Source organism: Hypomesus nipponensis, chromosome 11 (assembly GCF_054491055.1).
Source record: "Hypomesus nipponensis isolate SF chromosome 11, ASM5449105v1, whole genome shotgun sequence".
Lineage (NCBI taxonomy): Eukaryota > Metazoa > Chordata > Actinopteri > Osmeriformes > Osmeridae > Hypomesus > Hypomesus nipponensis.
Genome location: NC_140371.1, coordinates 3,375,053 through 3,401,735, shown reverse-complemented (window position 1 = coordinate 3,401,735; position 26,683 = coordinate 3,375,053). Strand labels below are relative to the sequence as shown.

Sequence of the window (26,683 nt, the reverse complement as noted above, 5' to 3'; positions counted from 1 at the left end):
TCTGATAGGATGGAAGGTACTGGTCTCACCTCAACACTGTGATCTCTGATAGGATGGAAGGTACTGGTCTCACCTCAACACTGATTTCTGATAGGATGGAAGGTACTGGTCTCACCTCAACACTGTGATCTCTGATAGGATGAAAGGCACCAAAGAAGAAGTGCTCCTGGATCCTGCTCCAGTTCTTGTTAGCATTCCTGTAGAAACAGGTAGTGTCACAGTTATATCCTGTAGAGACAGGAAGTGGCTCTAGTCAACACATACGTGGGTAGAATTTAGCACAGCCACAATAAGACAGAGTCCCTCTGTGACTTACCCAGTGCTCTGCATGGCCTCTGCCTGGTTTAGACAGGACTGGACCAGGGTGGCCAGCCCGCCCAGGCCGTCCACCCCCCCGGCCCCAGCCTCAGCCTCCCCCCGGGCCCCCTCCAGACCCCACACCCTCTTCAGAGCCAGCAGGGCGTACAGACGCACGCTGAAGTTGTGGCTGAAGCACCACTGGAGAATAACATCTAGAGCCCTCCGCCACTGAACAGCCTGAGGAGAGAGGAGGGGGGGGGGGGAGAGGAGGAAAGGATGAGGGGAGGAGAGGGGAGGGAAGGAGAGGGGAGGAGAGCAGAGAGTGTGTGAGAGGGAGAGTATGTGCGAAAGAGATGACATTAATGAGAGAGAGAATGTGTGTGAGAGAGAGAGATAGAGAAAGGGAGAGAGATAGAGAGATAGAGAGAGGGTAAGAGGAGGAGGAGTGAGGTTCTGGTCTACCTTGTCTGGTAGCGTGGGCATGATGATGTTGAGATGGACCAGGACTGACAGGTAGGTACAGATGCTGGTCTTGGTCTTCTCTTGATCCTGCAGGAGACACATCCAGCCGTGAACCTGGGCCTGAACATCTCTGCTGTCCTGTGCTCTCCACTAGTAGTACTGGAGATGTGTGGGTGTCGTATTGTGTGTGTTTCAATGTATGTCAGTGTGTGTATGTGTGTGTGTTTCTCAGTGTGTGTGTTTCTCCGAGCGTGTTTCTCAGTGTGTGTGTGTGTGTGTGTGTGTGTGTGTGTTTCTCCGAGCGTGTTTCTCAGTGTGTGTGTGTGTGTGTGTGTGTGTTTCTCAGTGTGTGTTTCTCAGTGTGTGTGTGTGTGTCTGAGAACAAGGCCTCACCAGAGTAAAGCAGGACCAGAGCTTGTCTATGTGGGCTGGGAAGCGGACCAGCAGCAGAACCATCATCCACTCCATCAGATACTTGACAGACGCCTGGTTGCTGCAGAATCCAGCCTCAAAGATCCGCCTTGCAATGGTGTTCACAAACTCCTGCACACACGTTGACAACCAGATGCGCACACACGCGCACACACACACACACACACACACACACAGGGTAAGTGTGTGTGTACCTCTCTCAGTTTAGGCAGCAGCAAGGTGTGTGTGTGTGTGTGGTGTGTGTGTGTGTGTGTACCTCTCTCAGTTTAGGCAGCAGCAGCAAGAGCGTCTGCCACACTCGGTTCTTCACACGGTGTTGAAGAGAGTTGCTATAGTAACGAGTTTTGGACTTGGATATCTCCTCATCCTAAAAACAACAGAGAGAGAAGAAGAGCACGTTGTGTGTGTGTTGGTATATGAGAAAGAGACAGAGAGAGAGTGTGTATGTGTGTGCGAAAGAGAGACAGAGACACAGACAGAGAGAGAGAGAGAGACAGAGAGTGTGTGTGTGTGTGTGTGTGTGTGTGAGTGAAAGAGAGAGAGAACGTGTGTGTGCTCTGTACCTTCCTCAGCAGACGTAGCACCAGCTCCTCCATCAGGGTCTGGTGCTGCTGGCTGGAGGGCTCCAGACCGCTGAGGAACCCCAGCACAAACACACGAGGAGCCTGCTCATCCCTGTCATCACTGACACACAGGACAGGGAGACCAGAGAGAGACCAGTGAAAGAGAGACCAGAGAGTAAGACCAGAGAGTGACCAGAGAGAGACCAGAGAGAGAGAGACCAGAGAGAGAGACCAGAGAGAGAGAGACCAGAGAGAGACCAGAGAGAGAGACCAGAGAGAGAGAGACCAGAGAGAGACCAGGGTAGGAGACCAGAGAGGGAGACCAGAGAGAGAGAGACCGGGGAGAGAGACCAGAGAGAGAGACCAGAGAGAGAGAGAGACCAGAGAGAGAGACCAGAGAGAGAGACCAGAGAGAGACAGACCAGAGAGAGAGACAGAGAGACCAGAGAGACACCAGAGAGATTGAGACCAGAGAGAGACCAGAGAGAGAGACCAGAGAGAGACCAGAGAGAGACCAGAGAGAGAGACCAGAGAGAGAGACCAGAGAGAGACCAGAGAGAGAGACCAGGGAGAGAGACCAGAGAGAAAGAGAGACCAGGGAGAGAGACCAGAGAGAGATACCAGAGAGAAAGAGAGACCAGGGAGAGGGAGAGACCAGGGAGAGAGAGACCAGGGAGAAAGAGAGACCAGGGAGAGAGACCAGGGAGAGAGAGAGACCAGGGAGAGGGAGAGACCAGGGAGAGAGAGACCAGGGAGAAAGAGACCAGGGAGAACTCTATGTTAGCAGACCATCCCTTGTATCTGGATTGTAGTCAGAATATGAATGGAATGTGTTTCAGACCAGATTATAAGAAATATGATATATAGGATAAAGGATACAGTGTTCATTTTGTATTCGTTGATAAACTTTGTTGATAAAATTTCAACTAAAATAGGCGTGTATGTAGCAGACCTGGGGACCACAGTGTGTGTGTGTGTGTAGCAGACCTGGGGACCACGGTGTTGGCTGAGCACTGATCTCCCAGCTTCTCCACATAGCTCTGAACCTCCTGGATCAACCTGCGCACACACACACACCCGCACACACACACACCCGCACACATGCACACAAAAGGTCTCTTGAGTTTTGAGGTAAGTTCTTTGGAGAATAAAATGCATGAACACAGGAACAACCTGTCCTCTATCGCCCTCTGTGGGCCACAGTGAGAGGAGCAGGCCAGAAGCACCTCTGGTCTCTCCTGAAGACCGGCCCGTAGACACAAGCCTCTGTCAGGATGTCCAACTGCAGCAGGGAACTTCCTGTGTCCGGGCTGGGCTGGGAGGTACTTCCTGTGTCCGGGCTGGGCTGGGAGGGACTTCCTGTGTCCGGGCTGGGCTGGGAGGGACTTCCTGTGTCAGAGGTGGTCCAGGTGTCGCAGCAGTGCTGGATCAGAACATTGAACACCCCCGTCTTGATCTGAGACAGCTCTATGAGCTCAGCAGAGATCTACATGGAGGTCACACACACACACACACACACACACACACACACGTACACACACGTACACACACATGTACATACATACACACACAAAGATAGAAACCCCTAGTCAGTCAGTGAAAAGCACTTCTCTTATCTAGTCCTAACAGGATGTGTGTGTGTGTGTTCTCACCTCTCTGAGTGTGTGTGTGAGCAGCGGGGCCTGTGTGTGTGAGAGGCCCAGCAGCGGGGAGCTGTAGGCCATGCGGGTGAAGGCCTGGAGGGTGGGCCAGAAGTCCTGGGGGTTGCTGCTCAGGGCCTGGACCAGCGCCCAGGACCGCCGCACCGCCTCGGCACACACCTCCTCCCCACACAGCGCCACCTGCTGGACGGAGGGGAACAATTAGCTCAGCGACCCTGCTGCACCTGCTCTACGGAGCCACAAGCTGAGCATTGAGTGAATCACATTAACAGTGACGTTAGTTAGCCAGTGGCTAGGCACAGCTTAGTTAGCCCGTGGTTACCCACCATCTATATCCCTGCATCCTGTTAGTGTGTGTGCTATACGAGACCTGAGATCGTTTCTCTGTATCTCTCTTTCCTTTACTAACTTTCTGTAACACACTTTAATGTCACAACGACTATAGCCACCACCACCACCACCACCCACCACCACCCACCACCACCTCCTCCTCCTCCACCACCTCCTCCTCCTCCACCACCTCCTCCTCCTCCTCCACCACCACCACCACCACCGCCACCCACCACCACCCACCACCACCTCCTCCTCCTCCACCACCTCCTCCTCCTCCACCACCACCACCACCACCACGCTGGGCTGACCTGGGGCAGCTCTGCCTCCATGAAGGCCAGTACGGGCAGCACCAGGTGGCTGGGCAGCAGGGCCAGCGCCTCCACAGCCGCCTGCAGGGCCCCAAGGGCTCCAGGGGGGGCCAGCGGGGGGCCCGCCCTCCTCAGGAAGCCCAGGCAGACCCACTGGTCCCGGGTGAAGCGAGCTGCCATGCGGCCCCAGTCCTGCAGGGAGACACCCAGCCCTGGAGCGCTGGGGGGGGAGGGGGAGAGGGGAGACTCAGACTAACAGACAGAGCACATCAGCTAGCTTATTTTTCCTCTTTTTATCTCCTCCTATGCACTCTCTCCCTTTCCCGCTAATTTCCCCCCCCCCATCTTCACCCAACACATCCACTCATATCTTCATCCACTCCTCCAGCCAAGCCTCCATGTGTCCTAGGCTGGCCCCTGGTCCAGGCAGCATACTGACCGGGCAGAGCAGCCTGCCGCGGGGGGCTTCAGCAGGGTCTGGTTGAAGAGGCCGAGGGGGACAGAGGGAGACGAGGGGGAGGCAGGGGGGTGGAAGAAGCCTTTGAGTGACAACAGTACAGACACGGTCTCTGATTGGCTGTTGATGACGTCCTGGTTGGCAAGGTCACAAAGCATGGCCAGCGATGCCATGGCAACGGCTTTGGTCACCTGGCCGGCTACAGTTGGGATCTAGACACACATTCACACACACACAAACACAGAGAAAGAGAGAAAATAACCAGATAAGTACAATTTGATGTAACAAATGTTCTGTATGTCTTCAATCAATTCTCAAAGTTTAAAAACAGCACTGGAACACAGCAGGGTTGATGCAAAGTGTGTTATTGGTCCTCAGGCAACAAAGATTCCCAATGGAACGTGAGCATGATCCCAGGATCAGACTGAAGTTCTCTCCAGACATTTCACTTTTCTAGTCTTCTCCCCATTGTACGGTAATATGGTACAATACTTACATAGACATTAGGCATTCTTACCCAGCGGGTCCCTTGTTTTAAGGGATTCAAATTCCAGGTACTTTCCTTCATAGACAATTCTTCCAATTTAAGCCCACTCTGACCTTGAACAGCCAGCTGCATTAGGCTCCTGGGCATAAGGCCACAAATATGTCTCATTAGTTATAGCTGGGCCTTCCTGGTTCTTTATGGAAGCACACACCTATTCTTCTCCCCCACTCAGCCCCTAATTATCCAGATCTTCATATTTGGGGCTTTATTTCTTCTACCATTGTCTAGGGATAACAATAATCAGTCAACAGCTTTGCATCTGGTTTCCAATAGTATAGCATTCACTAAAAATAGATTACAGTAAATCCATAATCATTACCCATATTCATAATGACAACAGTATGATGTTATTTCCACATCACATATCCCAAGGGAATGTAAACCGAACATGATCTCTATGAGTCGTGTTTTCTGAGCGTGTTAACGGCCCAGTGTGTGTGAGAGCGGGCCCTACGTGCGAGGCAGGGCAGAGCAGGCTGGAGAGGCAGGCGGAGGCCAGGCGGGGGAGGCATGCGGAGGCCAGGCGGGGGAGGCAGGCGGAGGCCAGGCTGGAGAGTGTGGAGGCCAGCAGCAGCTCCCTCAGCAGCACCAGGTACAGCTCTGCTCTCTGCATGTCACACAGCTGCAGGACAACACACACCTCTACCGGGTTACACGTTGGTGTGTATGTGTGTAGTGTGTGTGTGTATGAAAGTATGGTGTGTGTGTGTGTGTGTGTGAGAATGTACCTCCTGCAGCTCTCCACTTAGTCTCCGGAGGATAAACTCCTGGATGGACTCCACTACGCCCGCGAGCAGCGCATCCATGGCGACGGCCACGTGGTCCGCTGAAGAACATGCGGCAAAGACATAAATGTTGTAACGCCCCACATACGGAAAGAGGCACGTTGTAACGCCCCACATCCAGAAAGAGGCACGTTGTAACGCCCCACATACAGAAAGAGGCACGTTGTAACTCCCCACATACAGAAAGAGGCACGTTGTAACGCCCCACATACAGAAAGAGGCACGTTGTAACGCCCCACATACAGAGAGAGGCACGTTGTAACGCCCCACATACAGAAAGAGGCACGTTGTAACGCCCCACATACAGAGAGAGGCACGTTGTAACGCCCCACATACGGAAAGAGGCACATTGTAATGCCCCACATACAGAGAGGCACGTTGTAATGCCCCACATCCAGAAAGAGGCACGTTGTAACGCCCCACATACAGAGAGAGGCACGTTGTAACGCCCCACATACAGAAAGAGGCACGTTGTAACGCCCCACATATAGAAAGAAGAGTAGAGAACACCTGGCCATTGCCTTAGAAACACCTACCCTGCCTCTCCTCTGTTGCTGGGCGACAGGGGGCGTGTCTGAGCTGGAGGAGGCGGAGCAGCAGCTGCAGGCTCTTGTCTGTCTTTATGAGAGGCAGGTAAACGTTGGTGCTGAGTCTCCCCAGCGTGGCTACCAGGGGGAGCAGAAGATCTGGGAGCCTCTCTCCAGTCCTTCCTCCCTCCCTCCTGTCCTCCATGTCGGCCCACAGCAGGATGGCCGTGGCCAGCATGTTTGCCTCCCCTGGGTCTGGCAGGCAGTCAGTCTGGTCTGCAGGACAAACACACCACAGACGATGCTGACACAGACAGGTGCTGACACAGACAGGTGCTGACACAGACAGGTGTTGACACACACAGGTGCTGACACAGACAGGTGTTGACACAGACAGGTGTTGACACAGACGATGCTGACACAGACAGGTGCTGACACAGACAGGTGCTGACACAGACAGGTGTTGACACACACAGGTGCTGACACAGACAGGTGTTGACACAGACAGGTGTTGACACAGACAGGTGCTGACACAGACAGGTGCTGACACAGACAGGTGTTGACACAGACAGGTGTTGACACAGACAGGTGCTGACACAGAGAGGTGCTGACACAGACAGGTGCTGACACAGAGAGGTGCTGACACAGACAGGTGTTGACACAGACAGGTGTTGACACAGACAGGTGTTGACACAGACAGGTGTTGACACAGACAGGTGCTGACACAGAGAGGTGCTGACACAGACAGGTGCTGACACAGAGAGGTGCTGACACAGAGAGGTGCTGACACAGACAGGTGTTGACACAGACAGGTGCTGACACAGAGAGGTGCTGACACAGACAGGTGCTGACACAGAGAGGTGCTGACACAGACAGGTGTTGACACAGACAGGTGTTGACACAGACAGGTGTTGACACAGACAGGTGTTGACACAGACAGGTGCTGACACAGAGAGGTGCTGACACAGACAGGTGCTGACACAGAGAGGTGCTGACACAGAGAGGTGCTGACACAGACAGGTGCTGACAAAAGGTTTGATGTTGAACTGAAAATCAACTGTGTTTTTTCCTATACTATGAAACATTGTAGTTGGGATGTTTTGTTGCGCCAGATTTACAGAAATAAAAAACTGAGGTGTTTTTTCCATCAGTCTTGGAACTGTATGTCTGACAGACCTCAACACATTCTGAACTGTGTGTGACAGACCTCAACACATTCTGAACTGTGTGTGACAGACCTCAACACATTCTGAACTGTGTGTCTGACAGACCTCAACACATTCTGAACTGTGTGTGACAGACCTCAACACATTCTGAACTGTGTGTGACAGACCTCAACACATTCTGAACTGTGTGTGACAGACCTCAACACATTCTGAACTGTGTGTGACAGACCTCAACACATTCTGAACTGTGTGTGACAGACCTCAACACATTCTGAACTGTGTGTGACAGACCTCAACACATTCTGAACTGTGTCTGACAGACCTCAACACATTCTGAACTGTGTCTGACAGACCTCAACACATTCTGAACTGTGTCTGACAGACCTCAACACATTCTGAACTGTGTGTGACAGACCTCAACACATTCTGAACTGTGTGTGTGACAGACCTCAACACATTCTGAACTGTGTCTGACAGACCTCAACACATTCTGAACTGTGTCTGACAGACCTCAACACATTCTGAACTGTGTGTGTGACAGACCTCAACACATTCTGAACTGTGTGTGTGACAGACCTCAACACATTCTGAACTGTGTGTGTGACAGACCTCAACACATTCTGAACTGTGTGTGACAGACCTCAACACATTCTGAACTGTGTGTCTGACAGACCTCAACACATTCTGAACTGTGTGTCTGACAGACCTCAACACATTCTGAACTGTGTGTGACAGACCTCAACACATTCTGAACTGTGTGTGACAGACCTCAACACATTCTGAACTGTGTGTCTGACAGACCTCAACACATTCTGAACTGTGTCTGACAGACCTCAACACATTCTGAACTGTGTGTGACAGACCTCAACACATTCTGAACTGTGTGTGACAGACCTCAACACATTCTGAACTGTGTGTGACAGACCTCAACACATTCTGAACTGTGTGTCTGACAGACCTCAACACATTCTGAACTGTGTGTGACAGACCTCAACACATTCTGAACTGTGTGTGACAGACCTCAACACATTCTGAACTGTGTGTCTGACAGACCTCAACACATTCTGAACTGTGTGTGACAGACCTCAACACATTCTGAACTGTGTGTCTGACAGACCTCAACACATTCTGAACTGTGTGTCTGACAGACCTCAACACATTCTGAACTGTGTGTCTGACAGACCTCAACACATTCTGAACTGTGTGTGACAGACCTCAACACATTCTGAACTGTGTGTGACAGACCTCAACACATTCTGAACTGTGTGTCTGACAGACCTCAACACATTCTGAACTGTGTCTGACAGACCTCAACACATTCTGAACTGTATGTCTGACAGACCTCAACACATTCTGAACTGTGTGTGACAGACCTCAACACATTCTGAACTGTGTGTGACAGACCTCAATACATTCTGAACTGTGTGTCTGACAGACCTCAACACATTCTGAACTGTGTGTCTGACAGACCTCAACACATTCTGAACTGTGTGTCTGACAGACCTCAACACATTCTGAACTGTGTGTCTGACAGACCTCAACACATTCTGAACTGTGTGTCTGACAGACCTCAACACATTCTGAACTGTGTGTCTGACAGACCTCAACACATTCTGAACTGTGTGTCTGACAGACCTCAACACATTCTGAACTGTGTGTCTGACAGACCTCAACACATTCTGAACTGTGTGTGACAGACCTCAACACATTCTGAACTGTGTGTGACAGACCTCAACACATTCTGAACTGTGTGTGTGACAGACCTCAACACATTCTGAACTGTGTGTCTGACAGACCTCAACACATTCTGAACTGTGTGTGACAGACCTCAACACATTCTGAACTGTGTGTCTGACAGACCTCAACACATTCTGAACTGTGTGTGTGACAGACCTCAACACATTCTGAACTGTGTGTCTGACAGACCTCACCACATTCTGAACTGTGTGTCTGACAGACCTCAACACATTCTGAACTGTGTGTGACAGACCTCAACACATTCTGAACTGTGTGTGACAGACCTCAACACATTCTGAACTGTGTGTGTGACAGACCTCAACACATTCTGAACTGTGTGTCTGACAGACCTCAACACATTCTGAACTGTGTGTCTGACAGACCTCAACACATTCTGAACTGTGTGTCTGACAGACCTCAACACATTCTGAACTGTGTGTGACAGACCTCAACACATTCTGAACTGTGTGTGACAGACCTCAACACATTCTGAACTGTGTGTCTGACAGACCTCAACACATTCTGAACTGTGTGTGACAGACCTCAACACATTCTGAACTGTGTGTCTGACAGACCTCAACACATTCTGAACTGTGTGTCTGACAGACCTCAACACATTCTGAACTGTGTGTCTGACAGACCTCAACACATTCTGAACTGTGTGTGACAGACCACAACACATTCTGAACTGTGTGTGTGACAGACCTCAACACATTCTGAACTGTGTGTCTGACAGACCTCAACACATTCTGAACTGTGTCTGACAGACCTCAACACATTCTGAACTGTATGTCTGACAGACCTCAACACATTCTGAACTGTGTGTGACAGACCTCAACACATTCTGAACTGTGTGTGACAGACCTCAATACATTCTGAACTGTGTGTGACAGACCTCAACACATTCTGAACTGTGTGTCTGACAGACCTCAACACATTCTGAACTGTGTGTCTGACAGACCTCAACACATTCTGAACTGTGTGTGACAGACCTCAACACATTCTGAACTGTGTGTGACAGACCTCAACACATTCTGAACTGTGTCTGACAGACCTCAACACATTCTGAACTGTGTGTGACAGACCTCAACACATTCTGAACTGTGTGTCTGACAGACCTCAACACATTCTGAACTGTGTGTGACAGACCTCAACACATTCTGAACTGTGTGTGACAGACCTCAACACATTCTGAACTGTGTGTCTGACAGACCTCAACACATTCTGAACTGTGTGTCTGACAGACCTCAACACATTCTGAACTGTGTGTCTGACAGACCTCAACACATTCTGAACTGTGTGTGACAGACCTCAACACATTCTGAACTGTGTGTCTGACAGACCTCAATACATTCTGGACGGATGGAAACGTTTCAGTTGTTGACCTGACCTGTGGAGGCTGGGACCCGGAGATAGGCCTCCATCTGCCTCTGGATGTAGCCCAGAATGGAGTCTCTCTCTGGGGCAGCAGGACCAGCTCCTTCTCCTACTTCCACCCTGGAGCTGGAGCCACAGGCTCGGAAGCTGCCCTCGCTGTCTACCAGCCACACACACACCTGGAGGACACACACGAGATGTTACACTGACACACACACACACACACACACCTGGAGGACACACACACACAAGATGTTACACTGACACACACACACCTGGAGGGGACACACACACAGGATGTTACACACACACACACACACCTGGAGGGGACACACACACAGGATGTTACACACACACACACACACCTGGAGGGGACACACACACAGGATGTTACACACACACACACACACACACACCTGGAGGACACACACACACAAGATGTTACACTGACACACACACACCTGGAGGGGACACACACACAGGATGTTACACACACACACACCTGGAGGACACACACACACAGGATGTTACACACACACACACACACACCTGGAGGGGACATACACACAAGATGTTACACTGACACACACACACCTGGAGGGGACACACACACAGGATGTTACACACACACTGACACACACACACCTGGAGGGGACACACACACAGGATGTTACACACACACACACACACCTGGAGGGGACACACACACAGGATGTTACACACACACACACACACAACCTACCTGGTTCCACAGGCTGGTACCTCGGCATAGAGACTCGTTGGCAGGGAAGTGCACCAGCAAACTGAACACATCATCCAGGGTGACTGAACTCTGGAACACACAGTTCATCATCATCATCAGTCAAGGTTGGGCGTAAACATCCATGTCATTAAGTTTTATTGTTTTTGTCATTCATTCTTTTATTTATCAAGAAAAAAAGACTGAGATCTAGAGAAATCTATTTTGAGTGTCCTGGCTGAGACTGTTGTGGAAAAAACATCACACTGTTGTAATTATGAAGATGGGTAATATTTATGGATTTAATGAAACTTGTAATCACGTTTTAGTATATGTTATATTACTGGAATCCATATTAGTATAAGCTATATTATTGGAAACCGGATGCAATGCTGTTGAGTGATTATTTTTACCCCTAAAAAATTGTAGAAGAAATTAAGTGTTGGAGAAGAAAATGTGTGCGCTTCCATAAAGAACCATAAAGCTTTCATAAAGAGAGGGCCTAAATTGGGAGAATTGGCTATGAAGGAAAGTACCTGGAATTTGAATCCCTTAAAACAAAGGGTAAGAATGCCTAATGTCTATGTAAGTACTGTACCACATTACCATACAATAAGGAGAAAACTGTATAAGTGAAATGTCTGGAGAAAACTTCAGTCTGATCCCAGGATCACGCTCACGTTTGTTGGAATCTCTGTCACTCTGAATTCTAATAAACACTTTGTGTCAAACTTTGCTGAGTTCCAGTGCTGTTCGTAACTTGGAAAATTGGTAGTATGTTTTTCACAACAAGACGAGCATCACAACACAAAACCATTAAATACAGCCGTAATAAATAATGATAATTTTTAAAAGATTCACGATTTTAAAAAGGTACTGACACCTAGATGTTCTCTCTTCCAAAATGTTCAACGTATCTTTACCCAATGCTACAGCTCCGACATGTATATTATTCAGCTAAAGTCCATTGCAGATCTTCTGTGGATAGAAGCCTTGTGGCTGCACATCCTTGTCTTACCACATCAGTCAGGCAGAGGGCGCTGCTGAGCAGGAAGCACTGGGCAGCCCCTCTGATCAGGACCTGGTGCGTTACCATGGTGCAGCGCAGCACCTCCCTGTAACACAGCAGGGGGGGACACTCGTATCCATAGCAACAACAAGAACCACGCTAAACCAAGGTGCTAAGTTAGCATCATCTCACACAGGAACTCCAGATAGCTAAGGGGGTCATCAGGCTTTTGAATGGACATTGATATGGACATTGATACATTTCTCACAGATTTCTCACAATTTAAACACTATCACTTTCAGCTCAATACATCAGCTAAATCATCTGCACTATTGCACTAACTGTACCCCACTTGTCTTAGGTTAGTATAGGTCTTGACTTAGGCTGGTATAGGTCTTGTCTTAGGCTAGTATAGGTCTTGTTTTAGGTTAGTAAAGGTCTATGAGGTTAGTATAGGCCTCTTTGTGTATTAGTGTATAGTGTGTATTATGTATATTGCATACTTTCTTTTGTAAATTAGGATGTTTATAACTTATTTTAGTTTTATTCTATTTTATTTGAGTTTATCATAGATGTAATTGTAACCCAGTGGAAAGTATAGTTATACAAATACTTGGTTGTAATAAATATATTTGAGAAGATGGTTTATTTTAAATAAAAGGGTTACAGTTCAATGGTTATAAATATATAGTTAATGTTTACAATTAATACTGTTAAATATGCTGTGGTCAAATTGTTTAGAAAGATTTCATTGTGAGAATTAAATGTTAGTAGGGAGTAGGGACAATGATTTATCTGAATATTTGTTTTGATGGTAATGTTTTGGTTGAGGTAAGAAACAGGAAGATTGTAGACGTAAAAACGTAGAAAAAAAGAAGATAGTTGAACCCCGCTCATGGTTAAAAGCGGTAGGAGCAAGTTCGTGAATACTGTACAGAAGTGTAGCTTAACATTTAGTTTCGTGATTGTCAACGCGATAGTCAAAGAACAGACGTTATGTTGCATGGGCAAGCAGCCAAGAAATCTTCTACTTAAGCCCCAAGAGGCCGTGGTTTACGCTGATTTTAGAACAGGTCAGGGGACCACTGACTCGCGGGCCTTATTGCTTTTCTAAAGCTGTTACTACAAATATTTGATATGGTTTCATCAATAAAAACAATTAGAAACTAAATAGTTTAATAATAAACCGTCATTCTTCCGCTACTACAAAGTATAGTTCCTACATAAATCGTTGCCACGCAACAGCCAGATGGACACATTTGCCGTCTTTTTCAATTTAAAATATTCGATGCGCAATAATATGGAATGTTAAAGAATGTTATGAAGACAACCTGTGAGGTTATGCTGGATTTTACAACGGCATGGAACGCGAAGTAGCCAATAGCAAAAAAGTATGGGAACAACCAGTTTTAGAATTAAAGTTTAGCGTCTCTGTAGGCTATGTATGATGGTTTGTGATCGAACCGTGATTCTTTTCATTACTGTAGTACAGTCAATGGACTTTTAGCTAGTGTTTAGCTGGAAAGTTAACACTGGGGACTTGGACTTTGGCCACTGTTTTGCTAACAAAGCTAACATAAAGGTTACAAAGTTAGTTGTTTTCCGACGTGGACGCAACTAATTGAAGTGTTTAATATAGCGGACGCCAGACGATCGGAGCTGCCCGGACATCGTGGCAACTCCGTTGGGTGGAATAGCCTAGCTACGCAGTTTCGACTACACACGTGGACAACGCCATTCTGTTCTATCCTGCTTCTCTTCTGCTGAAACCAGTGCATAACAGACACAGATCACCAACAGTTTAAGGTACCTTCTTTTATTTTGCTCACAGACTGAAGTGACCAGTCAGTTTGGGTCTCACCGCACCCGAGCATCGACACAGGCCTGCAACGGGGTGTTTGCTGTTTGCTACAACTAGGCCGGCCGGCATTTGTGTGTGAATGGTTATGGAAGCCTATTGTTAAACTGTACATTGATTCAAAAGTATTGAACTTGTAATTTGAATGTTGAATCACATTAAATGTGGTTTGTGTTTAAATGTTCCTGAGTTGTGAGTGAATCATTATGGTTTATTATTGTATTTAGAGGTGAATACCTAAGACTTTAAAGATTAGTGGTGTAAATGATTACAGTTGGATAATTATACAGTATACTATCAGACCATAAAGTACACTAGTTAATTGCATAGTTGATAAATTCAAGATATACCTAAAGGAATTCAAAATAATATTTAGTTAGTAAAGTTAATAATAAGAACTCAGGGCCCTTCTCTAATTCATAGGGTATAAGTGGGCTACATAATCTATGTTCTTAACACTTATATGTTATGTTATGCTAGGTTGCTTGTGTTGTCTTGTCCCAATAATTTCAGTGCCCAGTCTGACCTTGTGGATCTGTGCACCTGACAGGAAAAATTGAAAACTTTAAACTAAAAATGTCAGTTGGTCTAGAACCTTCCAACGCTCGGTGTCTCAGTCAGATTCTGTGCTGGAGGGGGCCATCAGGGGGGTACCTCAGGGCCTGCAGAGTCTGGGGGCCCAGGAGGGGGCCGGGGGGCAGGAGGGACAGGGCCTGGGACACGAACAGCACTGGTACAGAGCACCAGTGCTGGGAGGCCAGTCTCTGGACCAGCTGCTGTAGAACAGACCCTGACCGGAGAGGAGGGGAGGTTCATTACAATAATACAGAGCATTCACACAGTGTGTGTGTGTCTGTCAGTCTTGTCTGTATCTGTGATTGTGTGTGTGTGTGTGTGTGTGTGTGTGTACCTCTGTTCTCCATTGGCAGGCTTCTGAAGAACGACACCAGGAAGTTCTGCAGCTTGAGCCCCAGCTCTGGACACTCCCCGACACACTGGTCCTGGCTCCTGAACACACACACACAAACAGATACACACACACACACACACACACAGATACACGCACACAGACACAGCTGTCAGAGGGAAATAACATAAAATACATTGTCTTTCTGCCTATCAGTCCCCCGATGTTTCCTCACCTGTGGAAGAGGGAGCTCTCAGACAGCACATCCATGAAGGGACCCACGATGAACTGAAGAACAAGAGCAGGTGAGACTTCACAGAGTCAGTCGCACACAGACGTAACATGGTCTTTTAAGAGAAACTTTCTGGCATAAACACTGAAATATGTCTGTCTGTATTGAAACCAAAGCAAACACACTCCCTCTCACACACTAACACCCCCCCATCCCCCCTTCCCCTCACCCTCCCTCCCACCCACCCACCCACCCACCTGAGACAAGGCCTGGGAGAAGCCAGGCAGGGTGGAGGTCTGCAGGCCCAGCAGGTGGCTCACCCCCTCCCTCATCACAGCCTTGTTCTCACTATGGAACATGCGCTGGTACACACACAGCAGCCAGGATGGGTGGAGCACTGGCAGGGGGCACGCTGCGGGCCGAGGGACGGAGGAGAGAGAGGAGAGGAGGGAGGACAGGAGAGAGGGAGGGGGAGAGAGAGAGGAGAGGTGGGAAGAGAGAGGGAGGGGAGGAGAGAGGAATGGGAAGAGGGGAGGAGAGAGGAATGGGAAGAGGGGAGGAGAGAGGAATGGGAAGAGGGGAGGAGAGAGGAATGGGAAGAGGGGAGGAGAGAGGAATGGGAAGAGGGGAGGAGAGGCGAGAAGAAGAGACACAAGAAAAAGGGATGAGATGACAGTATGGGGCTGACACATTACTACACACACACACCTCTCAGGGCTGAAGTCTGTGTTACCTTGGCTTTCCCTGGCGGTGGTCTGGATGAGAGAGTCCACCCTGGAGAGGACAGGCCGCACCACATGGATCTAGGAGGAGAAGACGCTAGTAACCACGGCAACAATTAGAGCCAGCGACCTGACACAGCTGGGGGCTGCTGGTTTTAAATTCACCATCCTCGGACAGTCCAGCCAGCCCGTCCATGTGTATGGATAAGTGAGGGAGAAACGGAGTGAGATCGTGGGAGGGAGGGAGGGAGGGATAGCAAGAGAGAGATAGCGAGAGAGAGAGACAGACAGTACTGCTGTACCTGGTTTTCCTCCAGAGTTTCCATGACCAGGGCGTAGTCCTCCCAGAAGGCCCTGAGCAGCTTGCTGCTCCCGGGAGCCCACCTGAACACCACCTCCTCACCTGCCAGGAGCGCCACAGTCAACCGGGGGCTGCTTGTTTCAGCACACACAGACAACTCACAGGGGTGGGCTTCCCCCCCTCCCTCTCTCATAACATCCATCCATTGTAATCAGGATGTTGGGCATCTTTTTAGTCAGTGTTTCAAGCTACAGGCACTGTTTCAGGTGCTGCAGGAATGGTGTAGGATGCTCGGGTGGGAGTTTTCAGTGCCGTTGTTTCTAGGGGGACCCAGGTCTATACAGTTCCAGAGAAGAGGAAAGCATGCCTCATGAACTTCTTATTTGGACAGGCCAATCTTGCAATATGAAAGAGCGAAAAAGCGTTTGGGAGTTTGGGAGTAGGGTCACACGATGCAAAGGCAGTGTTGCTGGGGCTGGTCACGGCAAGGTTGCGTATTGACTTCTCATATTGTAATCTGGTGGGAAAGATGGGGGAGTTTGTTGATGTGGGGTGTGTTTTGTTTGGAAATGTAAAATTGTAAGTGGAGTGGGTTTTTGTTTGAATATGAATAAAAAAAACTGGCAGTCCCAAGTACTACTACCTTACAAATCTCTACATGGATTGGCACCACTGTACTTCTCCGGTCTCCTTGCACCCTATTGCCCCGCAAGGACACTTGGATCTCAAGATGCCGGCTATCCGGTGGTTCCCAAAATAAATAAAAAACAGCTGGAGGTAGGGCGTTCTCATATAGAGCACCTCTTCTCTGGAACAAATTACCTCTCTCAATTAAGGAGGCTGATACTGTTTTGACGTTTAAAATTAGGTTAAAAATGTTCTTGTTTAGTCAATTCTATGATTGTTAAAGGTAAGTATTTACATTCTATGTAAATCTGGGGTGTGTGTGTTTGCCTATGTGTGTCTCACATGTAACTTTTAAATTCTAATTATAGCTTATATGTTCATATTGTCGCATCTGGATGTTACATCTAGATGTTACAAATAAAGTAAACCTGTTACTGTATATTGTTACTGTTATAGTTTCTGTTGCTGTATATTGTTACTGTTATAGTTTCTGTTACTATTTGGAGACAACGGGGGACGGGTTGTTTTTCATCCATGTTCGTAAAAGTATAACTTATTTTAGAGTTCTTTCCCCTGGAACAGATTTCATGTTCAAAACGAGGGGGGCTCTTGGTGTGTGGGGCTGTATCAAATACCCTTTTAGCTCTGTTAAATTGCTGCACTAGTCCACACTTGACCAGTGGGGATCTCATTCTATTATGACTGTATCTGTTAGCTGCTCCTGGCATTCTCTAATCCCTGCTCTCCCCTCTCTGTCCCCCCCACACACACACACATCCCTTGTGGTGTGGGGGGTTTGAGCTGTCAGCACCTGCCTGGTCGTCGGTCAGCCAGTGCTGGACCTGGTCGTCAACCGGAGCCCAGTCTCCATGACGGCCAACAGCGAGTCTCCCGGTCCTGTCCTACATCTATAAAGTTGAACAATGGATTTTGGTGTTTCAAAACCCATTGACACTGTATGACTATGTTTAGCTTGTGTTCTGCTCCTCTCTCTTGCCAACCGTCTCTGGAGGAGGGGATCCCTCTCTGAATTGCTCCTCCCAAGGTTTCTTCCATTTTTTCTCCTGTTGGGAGTTTTTCTGGGAGTTTTTCCTTGTCTTCCTTGAGGGTTTAGGTTGGTTGAGGAGCAGTTCTATGGGCGTATGTGAACCCCTACGTGACATGCTTGCGTGTAAAAAGGGCTATACATATACATTTGATTTGAGTTCTGACTGCCCCATAAAGGTATCTTTAAAGTCAATAAGTATCTCTCTCACCTTCTCCAGACGCAGGTCCTCTGGGACACTCCTGCCCTTCCTCCTCTGACAGCGCGACGCACCTCTTCAGCAGGTAGAGCGCGCGCTTCCGTGACACGGTGTCTCTATGCGTTAGCCCGTCTTGAAGGATCCTCCAAAACTGCAGCGACAGGCGGGGGTCCGGTCGCGCAGAGGCCGGACTCGGAGGCGTGTTGGTGGGTTTGACAGGAGCGAGCAGGTAATCCGAGAGAGCTGTCAAACACAGCAATGTGCGCTCTGTCGCCACAGGGGACCTGTCACCGGCGTGCCAGCGGCACAGGTCGTCCAAAACAAACTGGAGTGTTTTTGCCAACTTCTCCTCCCTGTAACACGTGAGGAGAGTGAACAGAATTCGTACAGTGATTTTGGAGACCAGGGCGTCTGATGCGACCCTGATGCAAGACAAGGCACATGTGAGAGTTGTTGTAGACAACTGTTCGTCTGCTGAGAGAGCGGGGAGCAGGACAGATAAGACCTCGATGGCCAGGTCAATATGGAGCCGTTCGGAACCATTCGACTCGTCCTCGGTGTCTCCGTTTGACTGCTGCAACGTCGGTAGAACGGAGCGGGTAAGCTGTGCAGTAATTCCGCTATCACATAGGGTGATGCAAATGCTAAGTAACCGGCACACGGCACTTGTCATTTCCTTACTACGCGAGTCTTGCTCACCGTTACATACCATACACTCACTAGAGATTTTATAGAGTAGAGGCATACATTGTTTCCAGATGATGGATTCAACCCTCACGAGAACGTCCTGCCTCCTGCTAACTTTGTCTCCGGTGGACGTGTCGGACTGTTTATCAATTCCATCAATGAAAGCTGCAAGTGCCTCTATTCTCTCTTTTTCCGGCCATGCTTCACTGGGCCAACACAATGCATTGAACAAAGCTTCATGATTAGGGGAGCATGATAAAACAGCCTCGATTAGTATAGCCGACATGGCAAGCAGTGTGCAGTTTGACAGTAAAACTATCCACGCGTTTCCATGCGGAATGTAAACTTCCTTAGACGTCAGAGGAGCAAACTCTCGCGAGATAAGGTGCAAATTCGGAACTAACCTCTATGTGGCTTTGTGGGGATGTGGCGGATAGTAGGGATAATTTAAAATGTGAGAAGACGTGTATGGTTTAACTTCTATTCCATTCATATATTTCTCTCTCGTACAGACCCATGATAACGTGTATGCTCACAAATAGAAACTCATTAGAAGGGAATATTAAAAAGTTTACCTTGGGCTAAAGAAAAAAGCTCATTGCAAAGAGTTAACACCATCTTTATTGTTTGTATTTAGGATTCCTCCATTAGGGGAAACCCTACTGTATTTGTTAGTATTCTTCATTATTATTCTAGTAACCTATTTGATCCAATAACTCATGATCTCATGGGTGTATTTATGTAAATGTGCATTTACATTACATTTAGTCATTTAGCAGACGCTCTTATCCAGAGCGACTTACAGTAAGTACAGGGACATCCCCCCCGAGGCAAGTAGGGTGAAGTGCCTTGCCCAAGGACACAACGTCATTTGGCACGGCGGGGAATCGAATCCGGCAACCTTTTGATTACTAGCCCGACTCCCTCACCGCTCAGCCATCTGAATGTACACATTCCCTCAAGCATGTGTCAATAAATCTAATGTCACTTTGACTGATGGTCAAACCTCCTAATAGGCTTCAAGATGACATTACTCTGAAGTACCGTGCAAATGTTTACCTTGATATGTTGAAATACGACTGAATTACAGCTGTTTGAACTTGGGCCAAATCTGAAAACGCTTGCCACAAGAGACTTCCTTCACTGAGATTGATTACCCAGCTTGGCTGATTTCATAGATGGCCTATAAATCCATAAACAAGAGGCTTACACATTCTATGGGGACACTCTAAAGTAAAGGAGAGGACAAATCCACTTTCTCTAAGTATTTGGGTATGATTATACTTTAATATGCAAATAAAACACACATCTTTACAACTGCATTTTAAACTGTTCTGTAAATGTGTTGGTCAGCTGGTGTGATGACTCAGATGGTCCTCATGGGAGGGTGCTAGTCTTCCTCTGTGGGGAGGCGGCAGCAGCAGCAGCAGGAAAACAGTTTACGAGCACGCCTGAAGAATCCATGGATGCCTCCTTTCTTACGCTTCATCAGAAGGTTCTGACCGACACCTGAAAAAGACAACACTTTGATTATTATTCATACTCTTTGCATGCCACAGGAGAACACAAAATACTTCACAATAAACTATTTGGATGTCGAGGTCAACAAGAAGGCCTTTACTCACCACAGTTCTCCTCTGGCACATCTCTGCACACATCTCCCAGAACCTGAATGGTCTAGAGACGCAGAACCGTCTTCTGCCCCGGGCCCCAGATGTCCTTAACCTGGCCCTGATTGTGGTTGGCCTTTTACCTTAACAGCTGTTCTGGTCACCAAAATAACTTGAGTCGAACCTCGGCTGATCCTTCTGAGCCATTGTTTTCAACTGCGTACTAAAACATAATCACCCGTCTTAAATCTATCTGATCACCAGGGGCCTGTAGCCTACAGCGTCTGCTATTTTCTGCCAGATTGGCAGCAGCGACTTTGTTGAATTTTGCATATATTATATGTCTGTATTCCTGATATGACTGTATTACAATATTTCACGCAGGAGGAGCAGACAAAGTTTGTAAGATTGTCTGCTCCTGCGTGAAATATGCGGCTCTTGTTTCGTCCATGTTTGCGATTGGACATACGGTTCAGACACCGCCCCTTTATGTGAACGCACACGTCTCTAGATTGGAAAGATCTAGGTTGAGTTAGAGAATTGATAACCGCCGTCGTGGTACCGCTTATCGTGACTGCGATTGTTAGGCTTCGCGTAGCCGGGTAACTGAAAGTAATATAGAGCATGTTGATCTTGATTCGTGGTCGCCAAAATGCGTACATGACTTATTGAAGATGTGACCATAATTACACGGGTGCATTCCACAACGTTAAACTTTTGTTGCTGTATTATTTTAGTTGCAACCCTGCAGTGGAAAACGATTGTGGGAGCAAATAAAAAATAAAACCATTATTTAAAACGGTAAGCCAATACTTGTACATATTTTAAGGCCAACAAGTACAAGGCTGAATTGCCTGAACTAGTCCCTTTTTTAGGATATCTATCAGGGTCCCCCCATGATGGAAGGAGTGGAAGGGGGCATTTTTATCAGACCCTTGTGGCAGCAGGTTGGAAGCCCAGGCTTTTGTATGTTTCATGTAATCTATGTGACCATGTTCATTCAACAATTATTTATGAATATTGTAGGACTGAAATGTATTACTGTTCTCTGCAGTGACTGTCATCCCACTGTGCCATACAGAGGTAACAGGGAAACTACTAGTCATACGCCAGTATGTATGCCATATGTGGTTGCTGTATATTGATCAAATATACCATTTACTTTCTCAAGTGGAGGTCCTAGATGATGAGGAAACTGTGTCTGCCTGCTCATTTTGGGGGTACACTTTTGAGTTGTATTTACCACTTGCAACACAGATGGTGAGAGTGTGTGAACGTGTGGCTGTGATTGAAGTGTGTCTGTGATGACTTACTAATGGTGGTGGTCTCAACATAAGACACAAGTCCTTAAAGTGCTCGTTTCAAATACGGCTCAATTGATTAATTGGCATAATTTCCTTGTGTACATCATCACCTGCACAATAGTTCACTCCACTGTCAAAATCTTTCAGGCATATAATACCATGAAAAACATCATGGTACATGCTGTAAAATGGATCTCTTGGATCATATGCTTACAGTCATTGTCAGGTGCAACTAGAACTTTACTAAACAAGGGGACACATCCGATCACCAATCACACAGTAAGTTTAGTTAGCTGACAGGAGCAATGCAGCAGGATAAATGCTTCCATCAAATATATAGAGCTTGTCCCAGGCCAGCTCGGGGGAAACATCACTGTTTGTGCTGCCATTTCAGAGAATGGTATAGTCACCCACATTCCCAGTCTTGGCCCATACAATACCCAGACACTCCTGGTGTTCTTGGACCGCCTGCACTCTGATCTTATCCCTCTACGTGAGAGGGGTTTGGTAGGGCCTCACTTTCTTACATTTGTCGAGAATGAGCAGGAGAGTGAGGACGACAACTAGTGAAACTCCAGCTTTGCTTTACTTTCTTACTGTATGTGTTTCCTTCTTGCCATGAAATGCACCCTCTGCAACTCTGACTAGGAAAGTGTCACTTGCCTGAAACTTAATGTGGTTACTCATACTAGTCCCTTCAGTGTACAAAAGGAATCGTTTGATGCTGGGATATACAGAACAGACAATAGAGGAGGCGCATTTCATGCCAGGTTTACTGTAATGCACCCCCTGCTAACTGTGACTAGGAAAGTGTCACTTGCCTGAAACTTAATGTGGTTACTCATACTACTAGTGCAGGTTATACATAATGTTAGTTTTGATGTGCTTATTGTATGACAGTATATTGTGCTGTACACATTTCCTGTTACAGTAACCATGATGTATGGCAATTACAGTAACAATTTCCATGGCAGTGTACGTGCAATATGTGATGTGAAACCTTGTAGGCTACTTTTGAATGACTGTAAACTTTTTTCTGTTTGATACACATTTACATTTGACATGTATTCATTTAGCTTTTATCCAAAGCGACTTCCAAGAGACAGCTTTACAAAAGTGCATAGGTCAATGATCCTAAACAACGAGATAACATTGTGGTTAGCCAAAACATGAAGCATACATTACAGTATTGTTGCTTGCTTTTCTACAGGTACACTCTTGCACTTTTGAGGTTCATGTTGTTTAGTTGTAACTTGTTTGTAACATGCTGTTATGGTTCTTCTCTTTGGCACTTACTGTATTTGGGTTTTTCACAATGTATGCTTCATGTTTTGGTTACCCGAAATGTTTGGGGCTATCGCGTTGTTATGATCAGTGACCTATGCACTCTTGTAGAGCTCTCTTGGAAGTCGCTTTTCATTTTGGGGGCAGTGATTAATTGGATGAGAAAAGGATTTAGTTTTGACTGATAAGTTGTCTGTTTTAGGAAAGAGATGACCCTTTGCAGGTGTTCCATGGTGTTTTGCTGAACCATCTGGGTTATTTGGGCAAATGTATTTAAAGGTTTGAGAATGTTCTCTTTTTTCTCGATAGATGAGCCAAAGCAATCGAGAAGGAACTTTTCATTTTGGGGGCACTGACTATTTATAATAGAAAATGATTTGGTTTTGAAGTATGAGTTACAATATAGTACTTTAACCGAAAAGCATAAATGTAAATGTAATAATACAATACAATATAATACTTTTACAGTAACAGTGTTTTTGCCCAGTTCGCTAAAGTGCCCACTAGATAGCAGTGTAAGAGCACAAATAGTAAGGGCAGAGCCTCTGGTCAATGTGATGGGTATGAGCAAAATAAGATTACAATAAAACAAGTTAGGAATACACAGGGTTGAAGACAGCTGGACAGTACACATATTAGCCTTATTCAGGAAATAAAACATGTAATACCCATGGCAATATGTACAATTGTTTGTCTTACATGTATCCTATTTTCATAGTTACATAATGCAATCATTTTAAACACACACAACATTGTATTTGGTCTGCTCATCTTTATTACATTGACGTGATGGAGACTGCTTACTCATTCCAAGGCCTATTGAAAATGTGATTACAATAGTTAAATACAGTGCACAAACACATCATTTATGACAGGACAATGAGGATCGGTTCAAGAACATTAGTTCCCAAATTCATTCCTAGTATAAAATCTAAATAAAAAAATGTGCTTAAGGAACATTCTGTGAAGAACTGGGGGCGTGGACTGGTGGATTCGACCTCCCCCTCTCTCCACTTCAGAACATTGTCTCCATTCATTCAATCCTACATAGCCTACATTCTTCTCACATACATGTTACATGGTGCAGTGACAACCAAGTGCAGTCAAAGAGAAGGCAAGATTCTGAAAGATTTTAATATTTTAAAATTTAAAGTGGACAACAAGGTAAACACAAACTTAACATGATTATATGTTTTTAAGTGTCTTCTACCCATTTTGTAACATTGATGTTCTTTGGGGTCTTTTTCACCCCAGGCTGTTCTAGCTGCGTGAAACATACAATAAATATCCAGAATTGTATGTAGAATGTAGAATTGTATTTATCAATTGTTTGTATCCATTGTTCTTTCCTTTCTACCCATGGACCAATTGGGGTTTGTGTATTCTGGCAGGGGGGCTGCAAACGGAAACTAGCTTTTTGGCTATAATTGGGTGCATTTACATGTTAATGTTCATTAATGTACACAGACGGCTCGCGTGTTGCAGCATTGGCAGGAAGAGCTACTGATTCTGAGACCTTAAATTCGACCATTTCTGTGTTATCTTGCAGGACACGACCCAGTCCACACTTGGAGCCGGCAAGGAAACAGAAGTAAAACACTTGTACAACACTCTCCTGCATTTCACAGCCGTACAATGGAATATCAGTCCAGTGAGATTCCTCTCTTTCTCTCCATCCTCCCCCCTCTCCTCTCTCCCCCAGTGTCGTACGAGCGTCTCCTGTCTCTCCAGAGTCTGAGGGAGGTTGCCAGTCCCTGGAGGGGGCTGACCCTGAACCGCTGCCTAGTTCTGGCCCTGCAGCTGGTTCTGGTCAGCACATCCCCTGCAGTTGAAGGTTCAGACCATCATAAAGCCCCCTCCTCACCCCTCACGACAGGAGCGACAGGAAAGAGGTGAGGTTTCATTGTTTCACAATGAAATCTCTTTCCAAGCCAGCTCATCATTAAATTTACATTTTTATATTTTATTCAGGTAGCAGATTATTTTGTCCAAAGCGACATCCAAATTGTATTATGTCACAGAATTGCAGAATTGCCAAACCATGACTTGATGATTCTTCCTGAGTTCAGAGTTGTTCATCTGTGTTCCCCAGAGAGCCACCGGAGCCATGCGGCTTCCTGTGTGAGCTCCAGAACTTCCTGTCTGAGGTGCTCCCACAGGTGCCCCTCCAGAACTCCGCCCCCTTCCCCCTGGCCTCCCTGAACTCCCTGCCCCCCCTCCCCCTGGGCCCCTCCTCCAATGAGGCATTCCTCCTCGGCCTCATCAACTCCTCTGGCCCCACGCTGTTCTCCTTCCCCCAGAGGAGGCCAGTGCTGGGGGGGCAGGGGGGGGAGCTTTCCCTGACCCCCGGCTTGCTGGAGATCCTGAGGCTGCGGCTGGCGGAGGCCGTGGGCCGCCTGGGGCGGGAGGAGCTGGGATCCAGCGGCATGGACAGGCTGTGGAGGCTGCAGGTGCTCAGCGCCCTCCCCAGGCCAGGAGAGGAACTGCATAAAGGTCCACATTCTTGATTAAGATGCTCATAATGATCTGTATGGCCTGTCTTTGGTGAGTGTGTTTGTCAGTAACGGGGGGTGTCCCCACCCCCAGGTGGGGATGGCTCCAGAGAGAGGCAGTACCGGGCCCTGCTCCTGCTCAAGGCCCTGCACATGGTTCAGGGGCAGTGGGAGGTGAAGCGGGGCCTGAAGCAGGTGGCGCGGGCATCCCCTGAGCGGAGCTCCGTCTGCCAGCTGCGCAACCTGACCGTATCCCTAGAAAGCTCCTTCAAGGACCCGCTGCACGTCAACATCAACAACTGTGAGGGCAGCTGCCACTTTCCCTTCCTGCAGGGCGTCGACGGCAACAACCATGTCATACTGCTCAATAGCCAGGTATCCTGCACGCCTACACCCTGCACACCCTGCATATTGTACACTACACTTGCACCATGTTCATTATACCTTCCCCTCCACCCTACTCAGTGCAGGAACAAGGTGAAAGTGCAGCTCTGACCAGCCTGTTTGTGTGCAGGTGCAGGGAGGGCTGGAGCTGGGACGAAGCCCCTGCTGTGTGCCCCTGGAGTACGGCCCCCTGACAGTGGTGGAGCTGGACGACCACAACGGAGTCCTCTGCAGCATAAAGGACAACATGGTGGCCAAGAAGTGTGGCTGTCGCTAAAGAGGAAAAGAGGAGGGTGGCGAGGAGGAGGGTAACCCTTCTTTTTACAGTCCCTTAATTACTAGGTATTACGTGGAAAATAAAGGGCATGTTTGCTTGCACAAAGTAAGTTTGCGAGTTTGTTAGTTGCTACTTAGTTAATACATTTTTGATGAACCCAAGTTTCTTCAATTTGTATATTAGAAACATTACAAGACGGGGCTCCAGTGTGAGTTCAAACCAAAGTGCCAGATGGTATCACTTGGTCACACCAGTGCAAGAAACCCTCCCCAACCCTCCCTCGCCCCCACCTAAATGATCACTTTCACTTCTGTAGTACGTTTTACAGTAATAAAGTGCATTTAAAAAGAA

At 47.4% G+C, this 26,683-nt stretch overlaps 2 protein-coding genes across 6 annotated transcripts in view; one reads left to right on the top strand and one right to left on the bottom strand.

The window, feature by feature from the left end:
- The window catches only part of tarbp1 (TAR (HIV-1) RNA binding protein 1), a 27,036-nt gene extending 7,691 nt beyond the window's left edge, over positions 1-19,345 (bottom strand). The window contains exons 1-24 of one of the 3 annotated variants that reach the window (XM_084709380.1): positions 18,307-19,345; positions 16,425-16,525; positions 16,134-16,203; positions 15,658-15,812; positions 15,404-15,456; positions 15,172-15,269; positions 14,916-15,051; positions 12,413-12,509; positions 11,398-11,487; positions 10,669-10,834; positions 6,385-6,651; positions 5,792-5,889; positions 5,518-5,685; positions 4,499-4,728; positions 4,060-4,279; positions 3,410-3,598; positions 2,984-3,243; positions 2,745-2,816; positions 1,758-1,878; positions 1,451-1,561; positions 1,156-1,305; positions 763-849; positions 317-537; positions 116-197 (exon numbers count right to left, since the gene is read on the bottom strand). In XM_084709380.1, the coding sequence (XP_084565506.1) occupies positions 116-197; positions 317-537; positions 763-849; positions 1,156-1,305; positions 1,451-1,561; positions 1,758-1,878; positions 2,745-2,816; positions 2,984-3,243; positions 3,410-3,598; positions 4,060-4,279; positions 4,499-4,728; positions 5,518-5,685; positions 5,792-5,889; positions 6,385-6,651; positions 10,669-10,834; positions 11,398-11,487; positions 12,413-12,509; positions 14,916-15,051; positions 15,172-15,269; positions 15,404-15,456; positions 15,658-15,812; positions 16,134-16,203; positions 16,425-16,525; positions 18,307-19,267 (4,203 nt within the window). In that variant the 5' untranslated portion in view covers positions 19,268-19,345. The remainder of the gene's footprint in view (positions 1-115; positions 198-316; positions 538-762; positions 850-1,155; positions 1,306-1,450; positions 1,562-1,757; positions 1,879-2,744; positions 2,817-2,983; positions 3,244-3,409; positions 3,599-4,059; positions 4,280-4,498; positions 4,729-5,517; positions 5,686-5,791; positions 5,890-6,384; positions 6,652-10,668; positions 10,835-11,397; positions 11,488-12,412; positions 12,510-14,915; positions 15,052-15,171; positions 15,270-15,403; positions 15,457-15,657; positions 15,813-16,133; positions 16,204-16,424; positions 16,526-18,306) is intronic. The other 2 variants (XM_084709381.1, XM_084709382.1) reach the window with 2 other exon arrangements.
- LOC146267713 (anti-Muellerian hormone-like) lies at positions 18,804-26,683 on the top strand. 3 transcript variants are annotated; one of them, XM_084709389.1, is made up of 7 exons: positions 24,236-24,343; positions 24,729-24,770; positions 24,882-25,071; positions 25,272-25,672; positions 25,766-26,046; positions 26,186-26,363; positions 26,516-26,683. In XM_084709389.1, coding segments are annotated over exons 2-6 (1,020 nt in total). In that variant the 5' UTR covers positions 24,236-24,343; positions 24,729-24,769; the 3' UTR covers positions 26,333-26,363; positions 26,516-26,683. The 3 variants fall into 3 exon arrangements, with proteins under 3 accessions (XP_084565513.1, XP_084565515.1, XP_084565512.1); XM_084709387.1 differs by lacking the exon at positions 24,236-24,343 and adding an exon at positions 18,804-18,893 and having other exon boundaries at positions 26,186-26,683; XM_084709386.1 differs by having other exon boundaries at positions 26,186-26,683.

Excerpts from the sequence above, each read along its gene's own strand:
- LOC146267713 (XM_084709387.1), top strand. Across the intron at positions 25,072-25,271 it reads ACAGGAGCGACAGGAAAGAG|AGAGCCACCGGAGCCATGCG; the intron begins GTGAGGTTTCAT and ends TGTGTTCCCCAG. Across the intron at positions 26,047-26,185 it reads TCATACTGCTCAATAGCCAG|GTGCAGGGAGGGCTGGAGCT; the intron begins GTATCCTGCACG and ends GTTTGTGTGCAG.